Source organism: Leptinotarsa decemlineata, unplaced genomic scaffold, assembly GCF_025532065.1.
Source record: "Leptinotarsa decemlineata unplaced genomic scaffold, Ldec_3_MD MMD2_tig00001064_RagTag_RagTag, whole genome shotgun sequence".
Taxonomy (NCBI): Eukaryota; Metazoa; Arthropoda; class Insecta; order Coleoptera; family Chrysomelidae; genus Leptinotarsa; species Leptinotarsa decemlineata.
The window spans coordinates 2,902,772-2,918,912 of NW_027412558.1; the positions used below are offsets into that span (position 1 = coordinate 2,902,772).

The 16,141-nt window shown below is 37.3% G+C and overlaps 1 protein-coding gene across 4 annotated transcripts in view; it reads right to left on the minus strand.

Moving 5' to 3' along the window:
* Hs3st-A (Heparan sulfate 3-O sulfotransferase-A) overlaps window positions 1-16,141 on the minus strand; it is a 202,767-nt gene that overhangs the window by 11,496 nt on the left and 175,130 nt on the right. For 2 of the 4 annotated variants that reach the window (XM_074175539.1, XM_074175540.1), the window contains exons 2-3: window positions 7,130-7,236; window positions 3,418-3,670 (exon numbers count right to left, since the gene is read on the minus strand). In XM_074175539.1, coding sequence (XP_074031640.1) covers window positions 3,418-3,670; window positions 7,130-7,191 — 315 coding nt within the window. In that variant the 5' untranslated portion in view covers window positions 7,192-7,236. Of the gene's footprint in view, window positions 1-3,417; window positions 3,671-7,129; window positions 7,237-14,784; window positions 15,038-16,141 lie in introns of those variants that run through there. The other 2 variants (XM_023170882.2, XM_023170876.2) reach the window with 2 other exon arrangements.

Consider the following 16,141-nt stretch of genomic DNA (forward strand, 5'->3'; position numbering starts at 1 on the left):
TTTTATATGGGTCAAACTGGAATAACGTTTAAAGCCCGCATAAAGGAACATATGCAAATAGAATGCAAACCAACCTTTCTTCGATGTTCCAGACATTCAAGGTTGCAAGTGATGTTAGCGTCTCCAATGAGCGAATGGCTCTTTTCTGGATGAAATCCAGCAGCTTCAGGATATGTTTAGGGGCGGAGCGCCACACAATACTACAAAGGTCTGATATGAGCTTTATGAAGCATCAAAAGTTGCTGAGGCCTGTAGGGAAAGGTGAGGTAATACGATCTCTGTAGGTCAAATGATCCCTCGCCGTAAATCAGAGACAACTAGTGTCATGTATCGAAATGCACATGAAACATGTTTCCCGCATCCCTGCCAGTTGCCTCTCCAAGTGTCATGGCGGTGCGAGCGCTTGTCGAGATTTAATTAAAAAATAATCGAAAAGTGTGAATCTGATCTAAGGTAAGCATGTTTTTGGACTTTCATTATTTTTTACATGTTCGTGTTTATTGAAATCTTGTTTCATATCCGGGTATTAATAGCAGTCAGCTAATATTTGAGCAATGTTCGATCACCGCAAGCGGTATTTGAAGGTTATGTTTTGATCGATATGTTGGAATTTGGTGTTTGGGGCGAATTGATCCCTTTCTGTGAGTTTGAAATGATCCCTGGAATCATTTTACCCCATAAGTATTTGTTATTTTTACAGATCATGCCGAGAATTTATATACGGAAAACAAATCGCCAAAATTGCAGACATGGCATGTCTTACACAACCGCACGTAGAGAATTTAAGGTCCCTGTGATAGTATTAAAAGGAAGAGCCAAAGGCAAAAATAAAATAGCTGTAGACTTCGTTGAAAAGTTAGGTAGCAAACAAACAGTGTTCAACCAAGAACAAGAACAGGAACTTATCGACTATATTAAGGACATGGAGTCTAGAATGTACGGGCTGACCACTCAGGATGTTTTAACCTTAGCTTACCAACTGGCAGAAAAAAATAATTTACCACATCCATTTTCTGAAGCAAAAGGAAAAGCTGGACTTCGATGGCTTCGTGGATTTAGACGTAGACATCCAGACATTACGATGCGTGCCCCAGAATCAACGTCTTCTGCTCAAGCGCGAGCTTTCAATAAACCTGTGGTGGTCAAATTTTTTCGACTTTGAAAAACGTGCAAGAAAAACATTATTTTCCACCCCATCGTATATTCAATGTTGACGAGACGAGTCGAGACGAGACGAGACGAGTGTTTGCACAAACAGGCCGTAAACAGGTGGCGCGAGTGACTTCATCTGAGAGGTGAAACAACGACTGCAGTGATTTGTACCTCAGCTTCTTGAAATTTTGTTCCTCCAATGTTAATCTTTCGCAGAGTCCGAATGAAAATAGAATTGATGGATGGCGCACCTCCAGGCGCTATATGTGCATGCAATCCATCTGGTTTTATGAAACTAAATGTGTTTTCTCAGTGGTACGATCACTTCTTAAGTTATGCCAAACCGACAGCAGAAGATCCGGCTCTTTTGATATTGGATGGTCACCTATTTCAAACAAAAAATTTGAATGTAGTATTGAAAGCCAGGGATAATCACGTCACTATTCTATGCCTGCCGCCTCATTGCACCCACAAACTACTCCAACCCTTGGACGTCGGAGCCATGTATCCGCTAAGCGTTTATCATAACCAAGCGTTGAAGAAGTGGATGAATAACAATCCTGGGAGAGTAGTGACCGTGTTCCAAATAACGAAAATTTTTACAGAGGCGTATCTTAAATCCTGACGTTCAACCCTGACATTTTCACTAATGTGGACTTGCAGCTGAAACGACTGAAATGGATGTTGACAATGACACGGTAGAACCTCCCATTTCGATCCTGAGACGTACAATCCAATGGTGACTGAAACCAAGAAATATCTCAACGTCTGAATTTTCCGAAAAATCACCTCCAGCTTTGGCTGCTGATCTTCCATCCACATCATTTGGTGTTATTACACCACGAGAAGTACGACCAACACCAAAGATAGTTGGAAAAAGAGCGAGTGCAAGACGAATAAGAGTAGACACATCAATATTGACCTGCACACCCTACAAGAAATACCTTGAAGAGGAAACCAAAAAAAAACAGATATAGAAGAAAAAAATCCTTCAAGGAAGCTAATAAAATGAAAATTACGGTGACCAACAAACAGAACGATAAGGGAAAAGGAGGCGGGAAAAGAAAAGGAAAAGGAAAGGGAAAAGGCAAAAAAAGCAAAACAGATCAGATTCTTCTGAAGCTTCTTCTGTACTGGAAGCTATTCCAAAGGCAGTAAAGGAAAAGGGTGGATTAGGTGCGTTGTGTGTCTCAAATGGGGACATGAGGCTTGTGCGGGAGTAGATAGTGACGATGAAGGCGACTTTACTTGCGATATTTGCCTCTCTAGTAATCAATTTGAAAGTACGAAAAAAAAATTAAGGCTACAGATATTTTTTTATTTCTTTCCTGATAAAAACATTATTATTTTTTGAACGAAGAGTTGATTTTTCTGTTGCATTCAGACATTGATAAGGACCTTTGATAGGGATGAGTATTATTTTTTTTTTATTTAGAAGAAGAGTTTATTTGATTACCTGTTGCTTGACTAGATATGTTGTTAATTTTGCGAACCTTTCAAAAGTTTGTTGCAATGTTTTATTGTTTAGTTTTGTTGATTGAGTAGCAGATAATAACAAAAAAATATCTCTAATGACACTAGAAGACTGCAAAAGTTTTGTGTAATTCACTTAAATTGTTATGAACAATACATGATCAAAATAAACAGCTGAGTTCTTCATTTCATTATTATTCATTAACTTTTGGTATGAAATGATCCCTGAGATTATTTTACCCATACGCCAGTGATCATTTTATGCATAGGTGTGTATAAAATGATCCTTTGCTAAACTTCAACAAAAACCTCTCATACAAGAAAACTACATACATATAGTAGAAAATGAGTATGCAGTTATAAAGTTAAGTAAATTCACTACCTCCAACAATAGAATTCTTGCGATTTTGCCTTCAACTTTAGCCACAGTCACGTTTTTCCCTCAAGGGGACCATTATACCTCACCTTCCCCTACAGTTTTCTGGTTTGGAACAGTGTGCTGAGCTTTTGAGAAGCAGTATTTGCGATTCTAGAAACATGATTGTGCCAAGACATATTGGAGTCCATTTCAACACCCAACAAACTCATCGAATCTGGAAGCGAAGTTGTCTGTCTTGAAATTATTATATCCGGTTCGGAGACATTTATCTTTTTAAAGAAAACTGGCAGCAAATCAATATTTCGGATTTTTGTATTTATTAAATCGTTGACATACAATAAACAGAAGGTTGGAGACAATATGGATCCCTGGGAAACACCAGCGTTGATGTACCACCAAGTACGTTCATTTACCTGAGGCAGTCTTCTAGCAGCTGCTGGATAAAGCCTTCTGGAGAGGAGGAGAATTGGGGGCCGCGCTTGTTCAGTGTTGGTTGCTTGAAGACTGTTAAGGGCGCTGTCATAAATCAAATGGAAAGTGAGAAATAGGGACAGCAGCATGATCGTGAGAATCGCCAACGCCATCTTTGGTCGGGAAACTCCCACCACCAGAACGCAGTCTGATGGATCGCCCTCCACTGATTTCATTGCCGCCCTCGGTAGCCATCTGAAACAAAATCAATCATGAACAGAGAACATAATTGGTGCAGAATGAAGTCGACGGGTTTGTTTGCCATGGTCCGAAGGTATTTATATATGAAATTTCATCTACAACTGCGGTAAATATTATCAAAAGAGCATACTACATTGTATGCGCTTTTTCATAGTCAAATGCTCATGCATTATAAAGCCATTACATTCTTTTGATATCTTTACAATGTCAGCTAACTCACGCAATTTCACTTTTCGATCATTCAAAACGATTTTGTGGATTTTGTTTATGTTTACTGGTGTTACTGCCTTCTGCATCATCGGTGTCTCTACCACCACGTTACAAGTTCAGCAAACCAACATTTAATTGTTGTTTGTGATGAAGCGGCGTCCTTATAACACTTTTCAAGCCATTGCTTCGCTTGAAAGGTATTTTTTCCCATCAAGAAGCAGAACACAAAAGTAGTGTCACTCTTAACACAATAACTCACTAACTTATGAGTAGAATATCATGAAATTTCAACAGCTTCGTTTTGAAGGTTGTTACTGAACTGAAAAAAACTGAAAATGCAGTCCTCGTCAAGTAAAGTAGGTAAAGATGTAAAATTCCTCTCAAACAACCATGAAGTTTGAGGTCTCAAATGCTATAGTAATACTGAGATGCAGTAAGTCTCCATATTCTGGTTTGCTTTTAAATAATAATTTCGTTTCGTTACGTACAGCACCATCTGCCCGCGAATAGGTCAAGCAATAATGCCGATAATTCTATCAATAGAGATCCCGAGCTTGAGAGTTACAAATAAACATATATACATACATACAGGTGAAGCTAATATAAAGCGTATATCACAAAGATAAAGCAAAATATTTCGTCCTTTGTGACGGGGTCATAGAATATTGATGCAGGATTGAATTCACCTGTGGTAGATTTTGTGTAAAACTGTTGACCAAATTGTTCATTCAATTTATCAGTTATCACTGTTGACAAATATCTCCCAACCACCGGGACCATGTTTTCTGGTTCGGTTAGGACCTCGTTAATAAAATTATTTTCAGATATTCTGTAATATTTATGTTTTCCTTTAACTTTGTTGTTAATGTGCCAAAGTGTTTTCGTTTTGTTATCTAATAATTGCATTATTATACGATTTTTTCCAAGAGAAATTTTCTTATCAATGTTCTTCTTCAGTAATTTATAATTTTCTTTTACCGTTAAAGTATCTTTCCTCTTGCGTAACCAATCCAAATCCTTTATCCTTTCTCTCATTTGGTTTAGTTCATGTGAAAATTTGATTTTTTAACTTTCTAGCACAACCCCTGTATAACCACCATATCCAAATTTATCTCTCACTCCGTGTAACACTCTGCAAGTATACCTACAACCCACATCAGCAAAAAAGCTAAAATAAAAGAAAACAACCTCCATTTCGTGATGGATTACACTTAGCGAGGACTTCGAACTACTCGCATGCTACTAAATGATGCGGAAAGTTCGTCAACCCTCATTTCACTCCCAATTAACTTTTCCAATATTCAAGATGGCGTCTCTCATCCCAAAATTGGGAAATAGTCGCGATACATGGCTTACTACGAAGATGTCAATTTTTATGAGATGTCGACACGTTATGACACTTTTGCTTAGCTAATATCGAAGCTTCTAGTGGATATTCAAATACCGTTACTTTCTCAGTTCCCAATTTCATTATTTAGAGTTGTTGTACGCACTAATATTCGTCATGAGATGGTGACAGACATTATTTCAATCTTAGTGGTGTTTGTTATGAAATAAAATAATAATAATAATAATAAAACGTATCCTATCTCCGACGGCAGGGCTATTTAGCTCCTTCCCAGCCTACTAACGAAGTGGTAGAAGTGACAGTTCTACCACCCCTCGCCACAAATGGAGTCAATCAGAATATGCAGGGCGCTCCACAGAATTAGTCCCCTGAAGCCACAAGAACTGGCTTGTTTGGATGCGGAAGTTCGTAGTGTTCTAACAGAAGAAGCTGACGGATCGATACCGCCGTGTATAGCGTCGTCCAATCGCTTTCCGAATCGAAAGGACGAAATCCCGGCCTTGCGATTCGGAAGACTGAAGGGCGTGATGGATAACAGGGCGATCAACAGGCCTTTTACGCCCGCAGTGCGGCTAATGGCCGCCAAACTACGACATATCCATCACACTTAAGTTCTGCTGACCACCAAACAGAACTGCCTTGATAGGATACGAATGCTAGTGGCTGTTAAGAAGTCACTAGTGAGGCGAGCGAGAAGTCCATCGGTGGGAATGATCAGAATAGTACTTATCTACTCAACAATTGTTCAGGTTGAATTAGTATTTGAAAAAGTTTGATTGATAAAATCAGAAACAGAGCTCTTTTGGTATTCAGGATGAAATTCTTTACTTCTCTTTCAAACATGTGAGAGCTGTTGATATTGGTTTCATTTTGATGTTTCCTTTTTTCACATCACTGAGTATGCTCATTCAAAAAAAAAAGTTGACGAATATCACATACACTCGTTTCTTCAAATAAGGCCTCAGTTGGATGAGTTTTTTTGAATAAATGTAACCTTCAGTATCCATTTCTGTGTGATATTTAGATTCCTAAGATAACGACATTTCACTCCTCCCCAACCTATTGTACAATAGGTCAAGAAAGTTTTTTAGGTTATTGAATTCAGAAAGTGAAAGATATTTTATCGACTCGCCTTCAGGAATGCGATTATTGTTTCCTATATTCGAGTTTTCCATGTTGGGTAATATACTGCGATATCATGTCGAGGGCAAATATTCAGTTTTGTTACATGAAGACTATGTACACAAGACAGCCGTATCATCAACGAAGCTCACAATTTAACTTTTGTATCTCTAGCAGCTCATTCAGATATATTTTGAACATGATTAGTCCTAGGACAGCTCCTTGCGGAACACCACGAGTAACAATTCTGGGATATATTCTTAACCAAGATTCGCATAGTACTCATTAAAATTGTTGTAAATTTCTAGAGAATGTTTTATCACTCATTCTCAGATTGAATAATCGGTGTTTTTGTTTCAGGTCTAGATTTATTGCATATCTCGTCGACACATTTCTATAATAGTTTTCATGACTTTTTACTGTTATTTATCATTTTATGAGCATATTTTCGGGCGAATGAGCCCGAAACCGGTCTGCAAGTGTGCCCGTTCCAAAATTGAGAGTCGACTCGTTCAGTTGTATTGCCAATTGCATATGCAGGAAATTTTCTGTCAAGATTCCTGCACTGACGCCTGTCGGATATAATCCAACGCCCTTCGTGGTATTACCCAGGGGAGTAGTTGTTTTCTGATAGGCGTTATTCCATTGAACCTACTGTGAATGTTTGAAGTTCATTTGCTTCAGATTCGTTATATAACTGATCAAAAATGATGAAATGTGGAGATATTCATCCCAGTTTAACTTATTGATTATAGAAACATATTTTAACTTACAATATATCGAAATGCGGGGGACGAACGCATCCTCTTTTTGTTTCAATCTTCGCAGGGCTCATTCTTCGATATGGTTCCAGTCTACCTCCATTTCATGTTGGTTTGTTCTGCAAATAAAAAGAATTATCACCCACTGAGAAAATTTTCAAAACATTTTTTCATCGTATCGAATCTTATGTGTTGTGTGGCGTTCATAGTGGAAATTAGTGTATATGCGCAAAGAGAAAGACAATATCTCTCTCTATCTCTGCCTGTTATTCCTGTTGTGTAATGAAGAAGTGTTTTATGTTTTCTGCATAATTGCGTTGGATTCCAACATAAGAAACTACTTTTATCATAACCTCACTTCAAATACATAATATACTCAATACAGAGTGAGTTTTATATGTGACAATTATTTTTATATAGTTTTTTTTTCATTGTCAAGTTAGCGGGAATTCGGTCAAAACGTCGAAGAAAACCAATTGCTGAATGTTTAACGTTTGGAAAATTTATGGTTTCGTCTTCAGAACGCTGAAGTATGAGAACAAGACATACATATTGAAATGGGATTCTAGAATGTAGTTTTGTTGAAAACAAAATGAAATATGTGAAATTACAATCGTTATAAAATAATAAAACACTTTACAGAAAACAACGTTGATCAATCACTGTATGCCACTTCCAAATGTTTTTGAGTACTCAGTTCCATTTTCACACACAAAGTTTGATGCAAATTCTTTGATCAATTTTTTTCAATAGCAGAAAATCACTGAATACAAAAAATACTCCAAACAGCTGAATTTGTGAACAAATATTCGGGACGAGTTGAAAAAATATCAGGAAACTCTACTCCTCCTGAGGAATGAATCAACTGAATCTTTTCTAATGCTTCTGATGTGCAAGGAACTTCGTTTCTACAAGGAATCGCAAGATACAAAAGTGCTTTCTTGATTTCCAGAGAGATTGAGAAGCAACCATGATTTTTGGAGTTTTGAAAAAGTTTAGAGTGTTGAAAAAATATCAGATAACATTTTCTACTGCTTTTTTCTGAGGAATAACTCAATTGATGCTTTCCCAATGCATGATTATTCGCTTGATTGAAATTGCATTCACCGAATGATAAACCACCTCCACATCCAACAGAATGCAGATATAAGGACGAATAATTATTTTGCGGTAAAAAGTCAGCATAGCGTTCTATTTATTGGCCTCTGTGGATTAAAATTCAATAGTAATACGCCTCGAATTCTTTCATGGAAAGAAAAATTCTTCCACAAGGGTGTATGTTCGGAAATGGAAAACTCCTTCGGGAAATCGTATTTAATCTTCTTTGGATTATATAATTGGAGGACGAGAAAAAAATAAATGGTGTTGACTCCAATGAATATCATCATTGAAAGTCACCAGAGAACAGAATTGTTGAACATTTTGAAAAAATACAGTTGAAAATTGATGTAATATTGATATAACAAACTACTCAATGAGATATAAATGAACATTTCAAATCAAACAAAAGATCACCTCCTTATGAGCTTGTATCTTTTTTTAACAATGAAAAAATGTATTGCAAGTTATTTTATTTTGAAAGCCAATACAAATGGCTACTAAATCATTGAATAATGAAGAACTACCAAAATCAAAATGAAAACTCTTCAATTATTGAAAGTAAAAATGGACAAAAAATTGTTTCTGTATTACAATTGATGGCTCAGTATCTCGTGTTTTCTCTTCTGGCAGAAATCACAGCTTGTATTCGCCGGGGCATGATTCTTATGAACCTCCTGGGGTTTTTATGAGGCAAACCCTCTCACTCTTCTAGAACAGCGATTTTCAGCTCATCCAAAGTGGTGGGTTGGTTTTGACGACTTTGGATGCTCTTTTCCAGTCAATGGGATTCAGGTCCGGGCTGCAAGCGACCCACTCCAAAGTAGTGATATTGTGGCTTGTAGGTAATGACGCACGAACTTTGAGACGTAGGAACGGGCCCCATCGATTATAAAAATGAAAGTTTGCCCTGCTGCTTCTCCTCTGTGACGTATCAGGACATCCTACACCTCATTAAAGCTCCTTTGGCGGTAAGGGATCCGTTGTGGATTACTACAAGGTATGTACGATCATTGTGTGTTATTTTACCCCACACCGTTATTGATCCACCTTCTTCTGTATACTCTGGCTCGACTATCATTGTCAAGTAGAGACCTGACCTTTTACGGGCCAGGTCTCCTACGGGCCTCCTAGGGGCCAAGTCTTAAGTTACTGGTAACTATTTCAAAGTCTTGAAACCGTTACTAACAGCCCTAGTAACCTCATTGTCAAAAATGATCTTCTTACACCTGCCATTGTACATTAACAGGAGGCAATAAACAGAAAATATGTGAACTGCACCTTGTAAGTTCGATTGAAAACTGGTTACTACTTGGATTCATGTTCTTTTCTATCCCTGTTTCGGTATATTTGCAAAAAGACGAGAATCATCTCAACTAATCCGAAACCAAGAAATAAAAGCTACCTCTGTTGTTTCTTATCAAAGTTGTCCACAACCAACACATTATTATATCCATTATAATATTGAATATGTGCACGGACCACAGGACACCGAAGTACACCTTTAACACAAACTTCACGGCCAAAATCATAAGTCGTGAAGAGTGGAAGACCATTAGTCATCCCGAAAACATGTTTGGGAAAAACACCTGGTATACAGATGGATCGAAGACCAAACATGGAACGGGAGCTGGAATATACCGAGTGGATAGAAGTTCAAACTACAGTTTGAACTAGGACTATACACATCCGTCTTTCAGGCGGAAGTGTATGCTCCCTTGCAGTGGGCCAGGCTTATCAAATTGAGACCTCAAAGAAATGAGCGGATCAATATTTCAACAGACAGCAAGAGCGCACTAGGGGCTCTGACAAAACTGGTCTGCGAATGCCATGAAGAACTGAATGAACTTGCCAGGGCATTCAGGAATCACAGGTAATGATAGAGTTAATGAATGCGCTAGACAAGGATCATCAACTTCATAAATAGGTCCTGAACCAGCTCTGGGGGTACCAAAATCATTGATACGAAACCAGATTAGGACATTGGCCAAAAAGAAGCACACAGAGTACTGGAAAAAAGTACCTGGCAACAAACACATTAGAACCTTCATTAGGGAATTGTCTGAGGAAAGAACCAAAGAACTTCTTCAATATAGTAGGGATCAGCTCAGAATAATTACAGGGTCACTAACCGGTTATTGTCCGCTCAGAGGACACCTGAATAAAATGGGGCTGTACAACGGAGACCTCAGCTGCAGATTATGCAACGAAGGGATAGAAACAGCTCTACACATGCGAATGAGAGGTACTGAATGACAGGAGTATGGACGTACAAAATTTCCTCCAGAAGAATATGAGGAACATCCAACACGGAACCTGTACAAACCAGTACAGGGAACGAGACTAATGGAATGGATGTAATGTCAAAAAAAATAATATCCATTGTAAAACTTTTTTTGTATACCTACGGCCGTACAAAGTAATGATATTTCAATTGTTTTCCTGAGTACATTTTTGGTAGATGATGATACACATCAGATTCCTAATTTTTTTCTGTGATAGAATATTAGTTGTACATTCTTTTTTTTGGGCGTGGACGATAAAAATACCCAAAAAACTTCAACTTAAATGTTCCAAATAGAACAATGAGAGCACATGAATTATTTAATTTACCTTTCAAGAGAACAAACTGTTCGCAGAACTCTCCTCTATGTCGATGCGTTAAATGGGGTAATTCTCTCGCAAACTACTTCGATATTTTTAATACTTTTTTGCTTACTGCCAAAAAAATATTGAAACATTATCTTCATAAATTATAATTAACACATTTCGTCAATAACTATTAATCAAATTATATTGTTATTGTATTTGAATTTAATTCATCCCTTACTTTAGACACTGTGTACATGTGTAGTATAGATATTACTCTAATTTAATATTAATTTAATTATGTGGATACTGTAGTGGATTTTTTTCTGTTTGTATCCCGAATATATATAAATAAACTCTTTGTAGAACACGTCCTTGGATAGGTCCGCGTGTGTGTCATATCTCTCATATTGTTTTGCAATACACTAATACAATATTCTCCAATACAGACTCGAATCTAATCCATTTCCATTCATGTTGGAATATACCAAGCTTTAATTCTCTGCATAATTGCATCAGCGTATACATACTGTTGCGCTCCCAGTGAATCCATTTATCAGGGCCAAAGGTAATGAATTATTCTTGTGATTTATGCGGCACAAATTGCATAAATATCCGTCAAAAATTCCTACGAGAGGCGAGGATAATATTTTCTCCTATTCAACGCGATGTTCGTTAATGCTTTCACTCTGACATTTCGTAATTGCTCTGTCTATGCCCATTTATATTGATGGATACGATGACGTCTTTTTGTAGCAGGTGTAGGTTTCCACGAGTTTGGAAAGCTAGGCTGTTTGGATTGTATGGATTTAGAATAATATTTTCATATGTGCTACATGCCTGGTGGGTGTCGAATGAGGTGGAGGAGAAAGGGGAAGCTATAATTGAAAATTAACGGAATTGTAGAGTTTTCATTAGCAGGAAAAAATTGGGCAAGCAAAATGAAAACAAAATAAAAGGTTCGATGAAATTCTGTGAAATTGAATATGTTTATTTTTGTTGCTGATGAGTGCCTACAGAGCTACTTTTTGTTAAGAAGAACATTCGTTTCACAATTCCACATTCTTTTCGAAGCCTTTTGCTCTTCCTGTTGATGTTCAATGATATACAGAGTGAAACATAAGTACGTTAAAGTATTCGGGTGACGTATTCCTGAGACAGTTTTAAGAAAAACAGTCTATATGAAACTTGTGTTCAAAAATGCTTCGTTTCGGAGATACGGGGTGTTGGAATTGAATTTTTTTGTTCGCTTTTTGAAAATAACTCTTGCAAAAAATAAGTTTTTTGCACGAAATTCGGTACCCGGGGTTTTTTGATGTGTAAAATCATAATTTCGTATTAATTTTCATGTAACATCGCGCTGCGTTCGTTGTCATTATACACTTCAAATTGCCCTAACTTTTTTGACAGTAAACTTTTGGTACTTTTCATGAAAAAACCTAATTCCCACACCTTTTCCAAGTAAAAAAGGTACACCTCCTCAACAACGCTGGAGGTGATCGTTTTCGAGATACGTACAATTTTCTATATCGATGCATATTACTTTATAGCCAAATTTGATTTCAATAATTTTTGTCACTCTCTGCTTGCCAATTAAGTTAATTAAATCGAGTAGGCTATGAAAGTTTGTTTATAAAAATAGAAGTTTGCTGTCATATTTTCAACTATTAATTGACAAATTCACAGTTCGGACTTCATAAAGTGATTTTTGGTACTATGCTTGACTTTACGAATGCTGAAATGGCTGATATGGTTTTTGCATACGGCTTGGCTGACGGAGATTCAAGCGAGGCCAGACGCATCTATCAGGAAAGGTATCCCCAACGCGTGACTCCTTGTGCAGCGACATTTGCGAATCTTTTCCGGCGACTTTCCGAATCTGGAAGCTTTGAATCAAATTCTGCAGGAGGACGGCCACGGACTACAAGAACTGTAGAATGGGAGGAGGCGGTTCTCGAAGAAATTAGTGAACATCCAGAGACAAGCACAAGAAAAATTAGTCAAACTTCAAATGTGAGTCACATGACAGTTTACAGAATTTTAAAGGAACAGCAATTACCTCCTCATCATATTCAGCGTGTCCAGGCACTTACGCTACGTGATTTCCAACCACGTATCGAATTTGCTCAATGACTTCAAAGAAAAGTCGAACAACACCCGCAAATTTTATCGAAAATCCTCTTCACATATGAGGCAAATTTTTCAAGAAATGGTATCATGAACTTTCATAACAACCACATCTGGGCAGAAGATAACCCACATGCGATAACGCAAACTCATTTCCAAGACAAATTCTCTTTTAATGTATGGGTAGGCATAATTGGGGATTATTTAATTGAGCCCTATTTTCTCCCCTTACGTTTGAATGGAGATGCCTACCAACATTTTTTGGAACACGAGCTTCCCTAACTTATGGAAAATGTTCCCATTGGTCTCTGAAATCACTCTTGGTTTAGGCACGATGGAGCTCCTGCTCATTCTAGTGTGATACCAAGAAATTTTTTAGACGTAGCATATCCCCAACGATGAGCATTGGTTCCCGAGGTCACCGGACCTCAATTCCGTTGATTTTTCTTTTTGGGGGCACCTAAAGTCACTAGTTTATGCTAGCCCCATTGAAAACGAGGAAATTTTGTGGGATCGCATCATAGCTTGCTGTGAAACGATAAGAAACACTCCGGGCATTTTTCAATGGGTGCGGAATTCTTTGATGAGGAGAGCAGAAGCTTGTATTAGTGTTGGGGGTCGTCACTTTTTCATTTTTCTATTTGTATGTTTATTTTCATAATAAATAACCTAGTACTTCTCCGAATTGCTTTTTTACAAAGTCCGAAATGTAGCACTTTCTAATTGAATAATTGAACCTGACAAATTTTTTTAATTTGGATTTAATAAGCAGTTCGATAATGCTCAGTTTGAAGGAAGTCTGTATGGGTATACTGCGTATAAAATGATGAAAATTGCAAAACACTTATGACAAAAACCTACCATGTTTTGAAAAATTTCAACAATCTGAATTTCAAAAACGAATCATTTTTCGTTAAACATTTTATAGGAAAAAGTTGTTTTTTTGACAAGATCCACCACATACTTAGTTGAAAAGTAAATTGTTATTATCTCGAAAACGATCACCTCCAGCGTTGTTGAGGAGGTGTACCTTTTTTACTTGAAAAATGTGTGTGAATTGAGTTTTTTCATGAAAAGTACCAAAAGTTTACTGTCAAAAAAACTGGCAATTTGAAATAAATACGCAGCGCCCTCTAGATGTTACATGAAAATTAATACGAAATTATGATTTCCCACGTCAAAAAAATCCCAGGTACCGAATTTCGTGCAAATTACTTATTTTTTGCAAGAGTTATTTTCAAAAAGCCAAGAAAAAAATTCAATTTCAACACCCCGTATCTCCGATACGTAGCATTTTCGGACACAAGTTCATATAGACTTTTTTTTTAAATTGTCTCAGGAATACGTTACTTGAAGATTTCAACGTACTTATGTTACACCCTGTATAGTGATTTATCCGATTTTTCTCACTCTGCTTCTTCGAACCAAGATTTCTCCATACTAGTGAATTGTTAAAATCTGTGATTGCTTTGACGATTTTGTAGATGTCTATATGAGGATCTCAACAGAGTATTGCTTTTCAGCAATGTTTGCAGCTTCAACCTTAGGAATGTTTTCGAACATACAATATTCAATCAAGAACATTGTGAACCATATTCGAACTTACAGTTTCTTCAAAACTTTAGAAGCCCAAAACTAAAGGCCACCTGAATGGGAAATAGAAGATCTCGAAGTTTACGAAGACCAAAAATGTAATGAACTATGGATTGAAGAAAAAACCTGAAACCGTTCATCAGTGATTAGGTAAACTGGTTAATTCAGGAGCTGAAGTTAAGCTTCCAGGTAAATATCAGGATGGTTTAAGTTAGGCCAAGATTTAATATGTGCTGATCACTAAAATGAAAGAAACTTACTGATAGATTTCAAAAAGTATGTGTTAATTTTGTAATGAACTGATATACAAAACTTGTCTTGATTATAACTGTCCCACTTGGAACAAACACTGAAGTATCCTCATGAATGGTATCGAACCGCATCACAAATCGCCACGTCACATGAATGCAAATCACGAATACTTCGTCGGTGTGTCCGAATACTGACAAAACATCGCAATTGCATGTGGACTGGTGAGAAATGGCCTTTGGCCTGTGTTTACACTGAATTATCGCCCGCTAACCGCGAACAAAGTATCAGTGGTCCGTTGTCAAATGGCGTAGCATGTTTGTAAACAACACATAAAAATTAACATAGCTTTACGGTCACGGGCAGATTCGAGAGTGTGCCAAACTCATTGAATGGTAATTCTGAAGGTCTTGGAAATGGGTTGTGTCTTACGTGTGAATCAGTATAGAAAGTGTTCTGGGCAATATTCGTAGGAACCGGTTTTGATCGTATCTTCGTTTCTCAACAAATTCAAGATTTTGAATAGTTTCTATATGTTCAGCCTCATTCACAAATGAACCTTTCTATCAGCTTGGTACTTCTCTCTAGGTCTTGAAAATGGATTCTGTCTCGAATCATGATGGAAATGGTCCTGGGCAATATTCGTAGGAACCAGTTTTTAATCGCATCCTCATTCCTCAACAGTTTCAAGACTTTGTTTACCATAGTTTATGTTATGTTCAGCCTCATTTACGAATGAATCTCTTTATCGGCTTGGTACTTTTGAAGGTCTTGGAAATGGGTTCTGTCCTACAGGTGAATTACGAAATAAAGTGTTCTGAACAATATTCGTAGTAACCGGTTGTTGATCGTATCTTCATTTCTCAACAGTTTCAAGACTTTGAATAGTTTCTATATGTTCAGCCCCAATTACAAATTAACCTTTCTGTCAGTTCGGTACTCCTCAAGGTCTTGGAAATGGGTCCTGTCTCAAAGGTGAATCATGATACAAATGGTTCTGGACAAAATTCGTATGAACCGGTTGTGATCGTATCTTCATTTCCCAACAATTTCAGGACTTTGAATAGTTTCTATATGTTCAGTCTCATTTACAAATGAACCTTTCTATCAGCTTAGCTTGGTACTTCTGAAGGTCTTGGAAATGGGTTCTGTCTTACAGGTGATTTTTCATGAAAAGTGTTATGGGCAATATTCGTAGGAACTGGTTGTTGATTGTATCTTCAATTACCAACAATTTCAGGGCTTTGAATAGTTTCTATATGTTCAGTCTCATTTACAAATGAACATTTCTATCAGCTCGATACTTTTGGAGGTCTTGGAAGTGGGTTCTGTCTCACAGGTGAATTTCGATGAAAATTATTCTGGGCA